The sequence below is a fragment of the Carex rostrata genome, chromosome 6 (genome assembly GCF_964058835.1).
Source record: "Carex rostrata chromosome 6, lpCarRost1.2, whole genome shotgun sequence".
Lineage (NCBI taxonomy): Eukaryota > Viridiplantae > Streptophyta > Magnoliopsida > Poales > Cyperaceae > Carex > Carex rostrata.
The window spans coordinates 5,206,705-5,222,364 of record NC_135923.1 but is presented as its reverse complement, the minus strand read 5'-3'; the positions used below and the strand labels follow the sequence as shown (position 1 = coordinate 5,222,364).

Below are 15,660 nucleotides of genomic sequence, written 5' to 3'. Positions count from 1 at the left end.
AAAGAAAAACGGTTTAAATTAGAGAGAGAAAGGAATGCTATATCAAAATACAGTAAATATAACAAACAATTTTATATTCGGCCAAACGTAAAAATCCAACTGGTTTGGTATATATATGAGAAAATACTATTAAAATTAAAAAATTAAAAACTATAGATGTGTTTTGAATTATTTACAAAGAATGTGTATTAAATCTGAGATGATTTTAAATATTTAGCCTTGCATTAAACAACATAAATATATAATTTAATTTTTAATATAATAATATTTTCAAATATATGCAGTATTAAATTTTGATGTCCCGTAAAAGTTAGATATACGTTAGAATTATCCTACATAAATATTAATTTCATTTAAATTGAAATTATTTTAAGTTGAATGGTTCACATTGGTTCAATTTACATTGCTAAATTAATAGCTCTCAAGGGATATAAATACTTGACAAGGCTTCACTATAAGTCCGTGGTGCTCGTTGGTCAAATCTAATGTCAACGCTCAACTCAGAAAACATTTTTAAAAGAATGTAAATAAAAATCTGACAAAAGAAATCGCCGACACCGATTGTATAGACACTTTACACGTCCTAACCTGCTTCGTCTCCACCTCTTGGATTCACTGACAGACTGATTACCGGGTCCCACTTAGCGTGTAACACATGGCACGACATGATAGGACAGTGTGAATTTTTTTTTTTCATAAAGACAGTGTGAATTATCCTAACGCGTAATACTCTTTCTTTGTTTTGTACTTGCTCTCTTGTTGCTCGCATTGACTTGATCACGTAATTTCGAAGCAGTTTGAACAAACCCATAAGATATACTTGAGATCCTCTGCGGAAGATACAAAGCAACTTTTAAGGAAGCGGGTTTCAAAAATACGGATCGATCGCCTTTGTCAGTAAACTGCTACACATTATAGGTTTTGGGTTTTACCACATAAAATCAAAATTTAAATATTTAGTGACCAATTGTAGTTAGTTTTTCAAGTCCAACCCCTTCATGAACCCCCTTTTATTATTTTTATTGGGTTGTATCATTTTTTAATTTTTGACCCGTTTCCCAACCACTATGATCGGAGATAAAACCACTCCTTACTGTGTAACTAGTCCAAGTTCATACGTGACACGTTTTTATTTGCTAAGAAAACTGTTCTGTGTTTTGTTTTGTTTTTTATGTTTTTTGGCAAATGAACTGTTCTGTGTTTTGACTTGGCATTTACAAGAAGCTTCCTATTTCCTATTTCCAACTGTAATAATACTGTATCTCTTCAAGTTCTGTAACCAAATCAACTTATGGACTAATTCTATAAAAACTCAATTCAATATTTCTAGCTCGTGTATATATATATAAACCCCACAACCCCGGCCAAAAGACACCCTACATCTCTCTCTCTCTTTCTCTGAAACCTTGGCAGGTCCAAGCTCTCTCTCTCTCTCTCTCTCTCTCTCTGAAAATGGGGAACTTGGTCTCTTCTTCCAAGTCATGGGTCAGTACAGGAGGGAAGCTCATTTTCTCAGACGGAACCACTGATAGCCTCACTGAGCCGATTACAGTCGCCGAAATCATGCTCAACCACCCAAATCATTATGTGATCGACTCGCATCTTGTACCGACTAAAGGTACCAAACTTAACCCGCTACCGGCAGATCACGTATTAGATCCCAATAAGGTGTACTTGCTCCTCCCTGTGACACGTGGCAAGCTTTCAGCTGAGGAGGCCAGGCGGGTTCTGGCCTCTGCACGGTCCACAAAGCGGCTTACCCGATCATGTTCTGCACCGATATCTCCAGAAGTGGTAGAAATAGAGACAAGTCCAATGATTGCCGGTGTGTTAGAAGAGGTACCGGAGTTTATGACGGTTAGTCGACAACTGTCTTGCAAGGGGTGGAAACCATCTCTCGGTACAATTGTCGAGACAACTGGATCACAAAAGAAGGTTCCCCATTGGCTGTTCTGATCGAAATCGAGTGTGATTTGTATTTGCTGATATCCCTCTTGTATAGTACAGACCTGGTATCCAAAAGAACATATACATTGCTGGATTTCTCAGTGCTATTATCTTGATTTATCTCAAGCATCTAATTTTGATCTGACATATCACATATTCCTTTAGATTTCATGCTGATACTACCCAAAAGGAAATACCAGCAAATGCAAATCCAATCGACAAACAGTCGAGTTCTCTCTAGCGAACAAAAACGGCGATGTGCGGCATGTCACTAGCTAGCAAAGGAGTGTGTGGGTCCATGCTGTCAGTGACAAGAGGTTCATATTAGCTGCGGTGGCGCGCATACCTGAAACTGAGAATTCACATCCCCTCAGGTTACCTGACTGACTACAATTGAATTGAACGGTCTGAAATTGGAATTTTTAACTTGACACGAATCTCAAAGCACAAATAATACTCCTCCCTAACGCCATCCCGAGCACCCACCGGCTGAAATTAAATCTGGACCGTCCATTTCAATTGTGTTGAATCAGGTACCTGGGAGGATACTTACGGATCCTGAAACTGAACTGTTGCAACAAGAAACAGAAAGTGCAAACACCTATAATTTCAGGCAGATGGAATTTATTGCAAAGGCTTAAGGATAGGTAACATGTAATTAAAGTCATACCCAATTGCAACACTTTGTTGGCTTGCCGCACATCGCTGTATTAATTTGTATAGTAGTTGTTTAGTTGAAATGTACTTATGTAAAATTTTATTAATGGTATATAAATTTACAAATTATAATTGCATTTCTCTTTCAAACAAGGTGTTAGGTGTGTGTGTATACTTTATTAGTATATATACTATACTATATGCTACTTGTTAAAAAGTAGGAGCTTAATTTACGAGATTTAATTAAAAATTTAAATGTAAATTTATTTAAAAAATACTAGATCTTAGGGAATTATTAGTACATGCACTCGCTGGTAATGATGATATTACCAAAACGTAATAAAAAAATTAAAATTGTTTACACAATTTTTTTAAGGTTCATATTATTTTGATTGAGTGACTAGACTATGTTATTCATTTTTTCTATAATCAAACGACAATGATATATATAAAAATATTTTTGTTATAATCCATATTGATTAGTAATTTTTTTTACTAATATCTAGTCTTAAAAGGAAAAGTAAATATTGCTACTGATCAATATTTGATCTAAAATTAATTAGTGAATTTTCTTGATTAAAAGTAGTGCTGAGATATATGATAATGTCATACTAATGGCTATAATTGGTGATTTCACCATCCTAGAATAATTTCATTAGTTGATGTATCTTAGATAATATAGGTAATTGATACCATTACAAGTTTAATTTCCATATATAGTACGATGGGTAAGAAAAATAGTATGTTGCATCAATATATATATATATATATATATTTGTATATAAAAGGTGAAAATCTAGTTTACTAATTTTCATTTAATATCCATAAAATATTTTTATATTATTTTATACTCATGACCTTCCATACAAAAAGTGTCGACTTTTGCTACTAGACTAAATATTAGTTACATCATCAATACCAATTTTGATCCACATAAGATTTCATGACTTAACTGCCTATAAATTTATTTGCATATTTTAAAATGCACACATTCAGTTTTTGTATAATGTGCACTTGTTTACTTCACTGTAAACACAATTATTGATAATTATCAAAATCAAAACACATTTTAGCATTTGACTTAAACTAAGAACTACCCTTTTGTCTAACAGCAGAGATATTGTTCTCCGTATGAGAGTTAGATCGCATATTCAGAATCAAGAATAAAATTTTTTGTATGAATATTAAATGGTTGAACATGGTTTGATTTCTAATCTTTACTAATAAAATACATTTGTCTTCAACTTTCAAATTCCTATTCAAACCCACCAAAATGCATGCTTTGGTACTGTAAAACATGCACTTTTATTTTGAACTTTCACGCTCAGTTTTTTTATGTACTTTCAAAATACGCACTTAATTAAATATATTTTGACTATTATATGATACACATTTAGCTATTGTAGCATACTAGCCTGTTCATTTTATTTTTTGAATCAATATACTGACCAAACCGTTGGAGGGTATTTTGGGAGATAGGAATCAGAGATAACTATTATATTTCTTAACTAAAAGTAAAAAAAAAAAAAATTGAAATGTATAGGATAAGTAATCTCTGTGGAGAAATTTGGTAATTAATTGGGTCTGGTAAGAAAAGGTGTTTGCTTTTTAAAATTGATTGCGTGTGATTTGCATTTAGTTTGTTTATTCTAGTTAGGACTTATAGGAGCATTAGCTTAGAAGCAGAATCTATTTGTTTGTTTGATTGTCACCATTTGTTATATCATTTGCTTCCAAGATAAGCTGGCTCTAGCTAATAGCTATGCCGAACCGAGAAGCCAAGAGAAAAAAAATAAAAAGCAACCTGTGAAGGTAGACATGTTTCCAATTTGCCTTGTTAATCTTTTTTTAAAGAGACCAAGGAATTAAGAGGTTGTGACTGTCATGTCGACTTTTTTTTAATACCATAATTAAAAAATAAATAAACCAAAACATCTTTGTTTTGAAAAAATTCTATTTAATGGAGACCGCACAATTAATCCGCAGTCCTAAAAGATCCAAATATTGAATCTACGACTCCAGTTTTTCATTTTTTTTTGGTGGGTGAGTGGGATCCGCACTAAAAAGTTTTACTTTTGCTTTTTTTTTCTTCTTGAAAATCGCATTCAGAGCATCAACCAAAGTTTTTAATTCGCATACTGCCAAAGTTTATCAATTTTCAGAGCATCAACCAAAATTTGAAATTTGCGGTCACTGAGATAATGCCAAAGTATTTTTTTTATTAATAAATATTCTGTAAAAATAGTTATAAAAAAAGTATATTGTTGGAACCGCAAATTGAATCTGCAGACCTCAATTTGAGGCCGCAGATTGTATGTGCAAACTCCGGTATTTGAGTTTGCAGATTGGTTCTGCGACCTGGATAAATATGAAATTCTCTAGAAACAATGGTGTTTTGGTTTTTTTTTTTTTTTCTTTATGGTATATAAATAAAAAATTCGGACTGCCACGTCATGAACATTTTAAATGAGATGGAATAAGCAAAATATAACGTGCTCGGCAGGCCTGACATGCCTGCCTTTGTACCTAGCCTAATTTGCCAAATATTCAGTATCAATTAAACGAGGTATTTGTTGCAAGAGGAGGGTTCAAATGCACTCAAATTTTTGTGCACTCAAATGCACTCTATCTTTTAAATCTTTTTTCTCTGTTTTTAAAGTCCGAATAGTCAATCCGAATCGTTAAATGCGATCTATATATTAAGATGTGCTTGGAGACCAAATTTTACATTTCTTGAAATTTTTTTACTATTTATTAAGCTATTTTGAAAATCACTGATTTTATATTTTTTGGACCATTGGATCAGCGATTTTCAAAGTGGCTTAATAAATAGTAAAAAAATTCCAAAAAATGTAAAATTTGGTCTCCAAGCACATCTTAATATATAGATCGCATCTAACTATTTGGATTGACTATTCGGACTTTGAAAATGAAAAAAAATGATAGGATGCATTTGGGTGCACAAAAATTTGGATGCATTTGAACCCTCCTCTTGTTGCAAATAACAAAGTTGTCTATGTGAGAGGTCTCAAGTTTGATATCTGGATAAATAAATTTAAAAAAATTTGACCTTCATCTTGATTAGAAAAAAAATAAAAATAAAAGAGCTATTCATTTTTATAGTTGGACTTATATTGACAAAGTTAATTTAACTTCATGTTCCGGATAATCAATTGAGACAAAATAAAAAAATTGTGCTGCATGAAGCCAACCTGTTAGTATCTTTTAACCCCATAATCCCAAACAACGCCATACAATAAACAAAGCCCAATATTTATTTTATAAGCCCAATAGTTTACTGGGCCTGCCTTAATACAAATGCATCTTGACATTTGATCTTCCCATGTTTTGATCTTGTAGAGAATGAGAGCAGATGAAAATAATATGTAAATGAGTAAATTAATCAAACTCTGAAAATTACAGAAAACCATATTCTGCAAATATTTCGAAAATATATATGTTTCCGTACAACTTGCTTAAAACTAATTAAATCAACATTAAAATTCCATGGTAAAACATTATGGACGAAATTATCCTTTGGATGCATATCAATTCTCAATTTTGTAGGGGCATGCCTAATGGTTTGAGGTTTATGTCAGTGCTTCCTCTAATACTTCATTTTATGTTATTCCTTTTTTATATTATTCCTTTCCTATATCAAGTAAAGAATGATGCATTGGAAATTGAATTTGATCAGGTAAAGTGATTGTCTGAAACATTGTTGTAAGTTGTAATGCTTGTTGGATGAATAGAGTATCGTCAAATAATTAATTTATAATAATTGATAATAATCGGAAATAATTAATCAGTCAGAAATATCCGTAACGGTTTAATCGCTACCAACGACTAATCAGCTAATTAATCCACCTAAACAGTCATTTTTACCACACTGATTTGAAACAATAGCACAGTCTTAGTAACAATAAAATCAATTGTCAATTTGTATAAAAAGTTATTAACTTATAAATCAAATTTCAGTTTTATACCAATCACTGCAAGTACCGGTAGCTGCGCCTATTACACTAATCACTGTTTTGGATGGTACAAAATTTTCTGAAAACAGTGATTATGTATCTATCTAAAAGAATAGTAACAAAATTTCAAAAAACATAAAATTTGATCTTCAAGTACATTTTAATATGAACCAAATTCAACATTTAGTTCCGAACCACAAGAACCAAAACTTGAATCTAAGTGAAGTACTTAATTGTGAAATCTAGCATTTAATTGGGACTCTTAGTTTATCAAGTAAATAAGGCTAGTCGATATTTATGGTCTAGACCCGTAAGGTGATGAACTTAATTATAAATCTTCAAATAGTTTAGGCATGGTATCAACTCGCGAAAGTGAATATCGTTACCACATTAGGACTAGAAACCCATATATTATCAAACATGAATATCAGAACCCAACTGAGCAAATTGATTGGCTGACTAATAGCCCTTAGACTTTCCAACTTGATCACAAAACACAATCCTCTTTCGAATATTGAACCCAAAATCAATCATTTGCAACCAACACCCCTTACTTTAATTGCACTTTTTAGTTTTAGTTTAAATTAGTAAAATTATTGTCTCCCACTGACTTTGAATTCAATTCTAATAATACTCAATTGGATTGTGCGCTTGCAACCACCTTCTCTTGAGTATTTAAAAATATAAATTTAAAAACAAAAATGACAACAAAATAGACCCAACAATCGTATATACAACTCAACAAGATGAGACTTACATATTAGTAGCAGCCCTTCAAGAACAAAACTATAATAAATTAAATAGGAATCATGCTTAATTTAGGCGTACTAATTTTTAATATTTAGCGAGTGCTTGTGTTTAGTGTTATGCATTAGTACGCCATGAGAATTGAATGTATCAATCCAGTTAGGTGACAAATGAAAATAATGTGGCCACATGAAATGTATCCGAAGGTGTCACATCTTGTGGCATGCATTAGTACGCCATTGTAAATTCTATTTACAGAGAAGTTATTTGGTCCATTTGTTTTCAAGTGTATGTATGAGATAAGAAGTTCTTCAAATAATCAAAAATGTTCTTTCCTTTGTCAAGATATGTGAGAAAATCAACAACTTGCAATTGTTTAGTAATATTTACGGGTTAAGCTCACTGACGAAGACCAAAGTTTGGACTCAATTTCGGATTCGAATTCAAATTTGAACTTGGTATAAGTTAATTATTTTTCAATCTTCTTTTATGACTGAAGCATAAGTTTCATGAATGGATCCCACGGGCCCCACTAGTTCATTATTTTCTATGATAAATAATTATAATTTTAAATGATGTTGTGTTTTCTATGAGACTTCATTATGTTACTATTTTTTAGTTTGACTATTTATATTTTCTATGTCATTTTAATTATGTTAGAATTTTTAAGAGTTTGCTAGAACTTTTAAATTCATTATGTGGTGTTAGTTTCTAACTTCTAAGTTGGACTTTTAGTTTTTCTAAGTTATTTATTATGTGATGGATGTCCATGTGACATGTCCTATAAGAAGAGGTGACATGTCATATTTTTCTTTAGACTTTGATTAATATATGAAATGTTTTCTTATCTTCTCACTCCTGTGATTTATCTTTCTTTGTCTAAATTCTTTTTTTATTGTTCAATATCTCACTATTTCAAACAAAACCTGTACATGCGGAATAGAGTTTGGAACGTGCTGTCGTCAAGTGGTATCAGAGCAACCTATCTCTCCTCTTACAAAATTATTTCTAATTTCACTAAACTATTTCAAAACCCGTCACTAGCGGAGTTGAGATTTGAGACCGAGTTTGGGGTCACTCACCATTGCTAAAAAAGAGAGTGCAAGGCCATGATGGTTTTCAGTAAAACAAGATGCCAAGAAAAATTCAAATTATTGTTATTTACAAAAAAAAAAAATCTTTCTTTTAGTAATCACAGTGAGAGCATTCATATAGCATCGATTCATATGATCCTCATCAAGCTCTTGCACGGAGTTTAAAGTTCCAATTTCAGGGTTTAGCGTTTGGCAAATGAACAGAAAAAAGTTGAGTAATACATAACCAGACAAACTTTGGACCAATTCCAAATCAAATATCCATAAAATAAAATAAAAATTTGCATTATCATACTTTGCTAGTTCCCAGAGCGACTTGAGCTTATTCTGGAGGTCTATAATCCCTCTGTTGATAATTTAGCTTCTTGTGAGTTAATTATAAATGAAGAAAAGAGGTTAATTGTTTATCTTCTTATGTGCTAACTACATTTATCTATCTATTAAATAAAAGTATATGATTGTTACTTATAAAAATTTAATCATTTCGGATTACTGTGAGTCCATCCATTTTAAGCACATAAGAGCTCAGATTCAAGTGAGAGAGAAAAAGTTATCGAAGATCGAGAAAACACTAGTGATGTGAAATCCAGCATTTGTCGAATTGGATTTAAATAGCTAATCGAGTTTAAACCCATTAACTAATTAGATACTCGATAAAAAATAATACTTTAACTTATATTTCCAATATTCTGTCTTGTAATTTCTGATTCTCTAACCTATAATTCCAATTACCAATCATAATTCATAAAATTTATTTTAATTTTAATCCTAAATATAACCTAAATTACAAATCAAACATCCAAAGGGGACAAAAAAAAAATTCGGGAGGAAGGGGGGCAAAGTCAATCAGAGCATCTTGATCTCCACTAAAACTCATATGACGGAAGCAATTGTCCTCCCTAAGATCATGTGGGTCTGCCCCTGACAACGGAGAGGACTGGAGGGAGGTCCATAGAGTGAAAGAGAGAAACTGAAAAAACAGAGAAAAAGTCCAATTTATTGGGATAAATAAAAGTGACTAAATTTGAATAGGTACTAAAATTTAGTGATTAGAGGCAACTAAGTTAATGCTAAGTGATTCAAAGAAAAATTGAAATGAAGTGACTTCTGACGAAATTGATATATATCAACATTAACAAACTTTTGTTATGTTTATATTATTTGAGCATTATATCAAGAGTTGGCAGATCTCGTTATGAATAACATAAAATTTGAAAAGAAAATGTATTAATTTCGTTTATGAATAAGATCGAGAAGTATGGTTAATTAAAATTAAATTTGAATTATTGATAATAAAACAAAGTATGGCCATCAAAAGTACAAATATTAAATATTTTCCAAAAGTATAGACATTGCAACCTTATGAATAGGGATTCAAATACTATATAATTTAATAATTTTGCATGGTTTATGTGAGTCTTTTTTACAAGATTTGTGAGATTTTTTTTTGCGCAACATGAGTATGGCATGATTAACGTGAGATATAAATTTGTGTTGTTATGAATTGAAACTATGAGTTGGTATAATAACACATTTTGTGTGACAAGCAATCACAATTCATACTATTTATGTGATATGTCTATTATTTATATTTCAGCAATTACTTTTTTTATATAATGCATGTAAAATAAAGATCATTATTAAATTGTTTTAACAAATAAATATATGTTTTAAAATAAAAATATTGGAGAAAACTAATATGACAAAAGAAGAATGTCTGAGGAGAAAAAGAGTTTGTATTTATATTTTGTTCTTCCTCTCATTCTTCATTTCTTTTAATTTAAAAACGATAATATAGACATAAAAAAGTCTAAATATGAATCTGATTTTTAGGCCAAAATCGATAGTGAAGGGACTAGAAGATTGGATATAAAGATCACTTGTCTTCCATCAGCCATTAGAGACTGGCTCACATTAGTTATTACTTTTAGCAAAGCTCTTAGATTCGAGAATGTTGCTAATTTTATTTCTAGACAAAAGAAAAGTTCTGAAAACAAAATTCTTGACTCCGAAAAGTTATATATTATATTCATCATTGGTCATGGATTTCTCAATAACTTTTAGATAATAAGCACCCCTAAACCCAAAGTTGTTCAGAATTTTTTTTTTTTTAAAATAATCAAAGCTGAACCTGGGCTCTAATACAAAATTGTTGGTTCAAATGATAAGGTGTCAAGAAGAAATTCAGCAAAGAAAGAAGGATCGAGCAGACGCTGACATTAATTTTTGCATCTTTTTGTTAATTATGTCGAATTCAATATTTTTTTTTAATTTAAGTCCATAGGAATTTATGCAGATATATATATATATATATATATATATATATATATATATATATATATATATATATATATCTTAGCATGTCTTTAAACATACTAAATTATTAGAAAGGGGTGAATTTGAGCAGAGGTTGCACGGTGATGAATTTGAGCACCTGACAAATTATGCAGTGTTCAATGCTTAATATACATATCTTAGCATGTCTTTGCACAGACTAAATTATTAGAAAGGGGTGAGTTTGAGCAGAGGTTGCACGGTGATGAACCAGGATCAATTATTATTCAAAAAAAATTTCAAAATAGATACAACTTTTTATAAATTAAATATAATAGAAGGATCACGATATTTTCTAGATTACCTAGAAGTGACTTTTGAACCGGGATCAATAACTCAAAATCTAAGCATTTTTATTTTTTTTCAATAACACAAAGAAATATATTAATTTTTCTTACAGCCGCAAAAAATCCGGCCTGGAAAATATTGATCCAGGTTATTTGTTGTAGTCTTTCTAATAAATCAAATTATATTGTATTCCATCTATTTTCAAAGAAATATATTCAACATTTCTAATATTTTAATATAGAAAATAAAAAAAATTAAAATTTTCTGTTTACAAAAAAAGAAGAAGCAAAATACAACTTTCCGATTAGTGATTAACCGGATATGCAACTTTGAGTCCGGGAAACCATTGACCGGATATTTGTTCCAAATCCAGTTATTGGATAACTGGATTGAGCATTTTTCGAATTCCATTCAAACAGTGGGTAGATTCTGTAATTTTATATTTTTTTTTGGATATTTATAAAAATTTCGGTGATTATTATATAAATCTATAGCTTCGTAAAGTCTTGTTAACTCCTTAGATTCATCAAAATAATTTTAAAATTTAGTACTTGATGAACCTTGGTTCTTCATTATAAATATTATAATTAAAGCTCTGGATCTATCTTTGATTCTTCATAATCATGTAATTAAATCTTTGAACCTACAAACTCACTAAATCATGTAATGGTTAAATTAAATTAATATATGTTTTGCAAATTTACTCAAACAAAATATTAAAAAATTACATATATCTAACTGATAGTTGTTCGCAATAGCCACTGGTGTCTGTTGTTTCGCTATTTCAATCGTAAAAAAATTTAATGGTTATTCCGATCAAGTGAATTGGCCACAAATGACCAACCTTATTAATCCCTCTCTCAATTTAAATGCACTCTAAGAAATTTGTTCTTGTACAGAGAGAAAAGGAGAGAAGATAGAAATATCAATCTAATTAGGTTTAATCATGTCGTGAATAATATATAATATCTTTAAATATGAACGAGCAAATATTCAAATTTTACATTTTAATGGAGAAATATCCAAAAGGCTAAAATTTAATGAGTGTACATTTACTTTCTTTTTTATGAATTTAAGTATCATATTTATCTTTCTAAAATATTACAATTGTCATGTTTTTAGAAGTAGCAAAATGACATATATTTCCCTCCAAAATCAAAATATCATATTTATAAAATTGAAGTTTGTGAAACGATGTTGGTCATGTTGTGATAAAAAAAAAATTCGTGAAAAGTTAGTTAGAAAATGTATTTCAGATTTGTTGGCACAAAAGTTAATGCCTCGTTTTGAATTATCATACTTGACAAGTGGACAACACTTCAAAGTATTTGATGGTATTTTGAGATTAGTTATCAATTTTAGTGATTTTTCAAGATTATTTATTGATTTGGTTGATATTTCGAAAATAGTGGTTATAATTAATTAACTAAAATGTGAGTATTTCTATAATGTGACTTGTTTTTGAATTTATTGCACTACATTTCATTATATAGTAAAGTTGATGTACCTATCAAAATTAGCATAAATGTCCAAGTATTTGTAAATATTTAAACAAAAAGGTCATATACTCATATCAGACATTAAGGGTAGCAACATTTGGCTCACAAATCAAATAATTAACTATCTCAAATAAATTAGTGATAAATTGTAATATATGAAATCTTGAATTTTTGCTAAACAATTTCTAAATAGATTTCCAAATATCATTTTTACTAAATCAACTATGGTCTCTTATTTGAGTTCATGGATTTGAGCCGTCTGATTTTAAACGGAACCAATCCGGCATCTGCTTATAACATAGAGGATCTTTCAATATTAGTACAGATCTAATTTGTATGAATCTTAAAATAGATCGAACGGTTGAGATTCATTAACTCAAAAGATTCCTTTTGAGCTAATGCAGAGGATACAATGTCCAAGTATTTGTAAATATTTAAACAAAAAGGTCATATACTCATATGAGTCATATCAGACATTAAGGGTAGCAACATTTGGCTCACAAATCAAATAATTAACTATCTCAAATAAATTAGTGATAAATTGTAATATATGAAATCTTGAATTTTTGCTAAACAATTTCTAAATATATTTCCAAATATCATTTTTCCAAAATCAACTATGGTATCTTATTTGAGTTAATGAATTTGAGCTGTCTGATTTTAAACGGAACCAATTCAGTATCCGCTTATAACATAAGAGATCTTTTAATATTAATACAGAATTTATTAACTCAAAAGATTCCCTTTTGAGTTCATGCAGAGGATACAATGTACAATGGGACAGGTTAAGTTTCCACAGCCTTCCTCACCACTTGCCGGGTTGCCACCTCACCGGCACTTGGATGACGTCATCCCGGGGTTTAATCCGTGCGTCAGTGCTTATATCAGTTTTGAGCCTTGATGCATGCATCCAATCTGTCATAGTCTCCCTCCATTTAAATTTAAACCGGAATTGTCCATTCCTTCTCAAGTGGCCTCCTGAGCTTTTCTCAATTAATTTGGAGATTATTTAAACTTGGTCTGATATCAGGTTAGAGTCATCTGATCTGTATCAATATCAAAATTTATAAGGATAACTTTAAATTTCGTACAAGATCAAGTGTACACAAATATTAATGTGAATCAGACGATTTTAATCAAATATTAAATTAAATTTGATATGATGCTCATGAGACTGCCCACTCTAATTTGTATATAGTGTACATTGCTAATAGACAAGTGTCTGAATATCAGAAATTCATAACTGAAGAAAATTAGGCACGTTTTTTTGGTAGATGAATCGACAAAAATCCGGCTGAGAATTAAGCTGAAATGAACTTTATGAGTTTAATGTCCAATTATAGAATTTTCACAATATATCAGTGATATTTGGGGCAACACAAGTTAGTGAGAGTGAATAGTTGCTACCAAATAAGGCATTAAAAAAAATTGGGATTCCGGGAGGTCCCACTGGCCACTCCAATCGGTAATATATGATATTTCAAGAAGATATTTCATGTGAATTGACCATGAATTTCAAGATGCGTCCCCCCCACTGCTGCCATTTAGAAAGAAACAGTCAGAAATCGTTGTTTCTATGCTGCCTTTAAAAAGACACATATGTATCCCTGATATATTCAATTTCTCTAAAATCATTTTAACTTTGTTTATTCATTTTCAACGGATAGCAGCACAAAAAAAAAAAATCGGTTGTTTTATGGGTAATTTTATCCATCCGTTTTACATTCTTACGAATACCTTTTCATTTATTGATAGCATTTTGTTTTTGCAGCAACATTTAATATACTAAATAAAAAGGAAAATATAATTGATAGATTATACATGAGTCCGACTAGTATAACATCTGTGTCATGTGACACTAACTTCAAAATTGATTAAATAAACTTCAAACGACTAATTCAAACCATTCAAACCGATTTACTTTATGAGTGATGCATTTACATGCAATTTTTTTTATATTTTTGAGTTATTTTAGTATCAAATCATGCAGCAAAAATGTTGAAAAATGAATGTATTAAAATTAACTTTAAAATTAAACTCACACATTTGACCGATTAACTTGATACTAAATAAGTTCAAAAAGTTATAAATTTTGTATGTAAACGCACAACTAATGAAGTAGATCGGTTTGAACGATTTGGATTCATCGTTTAAAGTCGATTTGATAGGTTTTAGAGTTTGTGTTATATAGGCAAAAATAACACTGATGTTATACTAGTCAAACTCATTATACATGCTTAAATTTCCTCCTCGGGAAAATGATAAGCAAATTAGTTAGTAAAAGGTTCATAAGTTTCTTCTATTAGTTGAGATAATTAAGATAATATACACAAAACAATTGTAAATTTACTTTTTTTTTTAAATAATAAAGGGTCTAAAATGGTGGTCCCTAATTTCGAGAAACCAAATGATATTATGTCGATCACAATAATTTTTTTTTTGAGAAAGAGGAGATAGCACAATTGGTTAGAAAAATGTCATAGAATTATTATACCCAAAGGTCAAGTGTTCGATTCTCCCTCACGAATCTTGATAGCTACTACTGAGTTTTCAAATATCCTAGAATTATTTTTATTTTTTTTCTGAATACGACCACCTAAATTTTTTAATTTACGTTAAGTAGAATTATTAAGTTAGAGAAGAAGAAGGGTTTTGAATTATATTTCATTCATTGTAAACTTGATTATCCAGAGATTACAATTGCTGTGTATTTATAGTAGTGAGAATGGAAAACCCTAATTACAATTTCACTGTTTCACTATTGTAACTTTAGCTAGCTAAGGTTAAATTCATTCTTGTTGATAAGCATAACTCTCTGTCATGAAGGACAATGAGCTGTAGGTGCCGTTGCTCTAGGAGTGACTTGATGTCCATTTTGGTTTGTACTGGATGTATCCATTTTCTTCACAAGAATATATATGTTAATGTACTTTGAGAAATAAATTAGATGCTTTGATAAAAATAAAATGAATGCTCTTACAAGACAGACAATCCGAAATCAGGATCAGTCCAGAAATCCACCGAAATCATTATTCAAATTGAATTTGAACTTCGAAGCAGGGTAGACTATAGTACCCAAATAGAAGCCTAACCCGTCAAGAGTACTGGTATGACATGTGG

General features: G+C 30.5%; 1 protein-coding gene across 1 annotated transcript; it reads left to right on the top strand.

Moving 5' to 3' along the window:
• The first annotated feature begins 1,345 nt into the window (after positions 1-1,345).
• Positions 1,346-2,741, top strand: LOC144555567 (multidrug resistance protein ABC transporter family protein). The gene has a single exon (XM_078303953.1). It carries the CDS (start codon positions 1,453-1,455, stop codon positions 1,954-1,956), a length of 504 nt encoding a protein of 167 aa, XP_078160079.1. The 5' UTR covers positions 1,346-1,452; the 3' UTR covers positions 1,957-2,741.
• Positions 2,742-15,660: the final 12,919 nt, after the last annotated feature.

Bases quoted from the DNA above. Each gene is read 5' to 3' on its own strand.
- LOC144555567 (XM_078303953.1), top strand. From the start codon at position 1,453: ATGGGGAACTTGGTCTCTTCTTCCAAGTCATGGGTCAGTACAGGAGGG.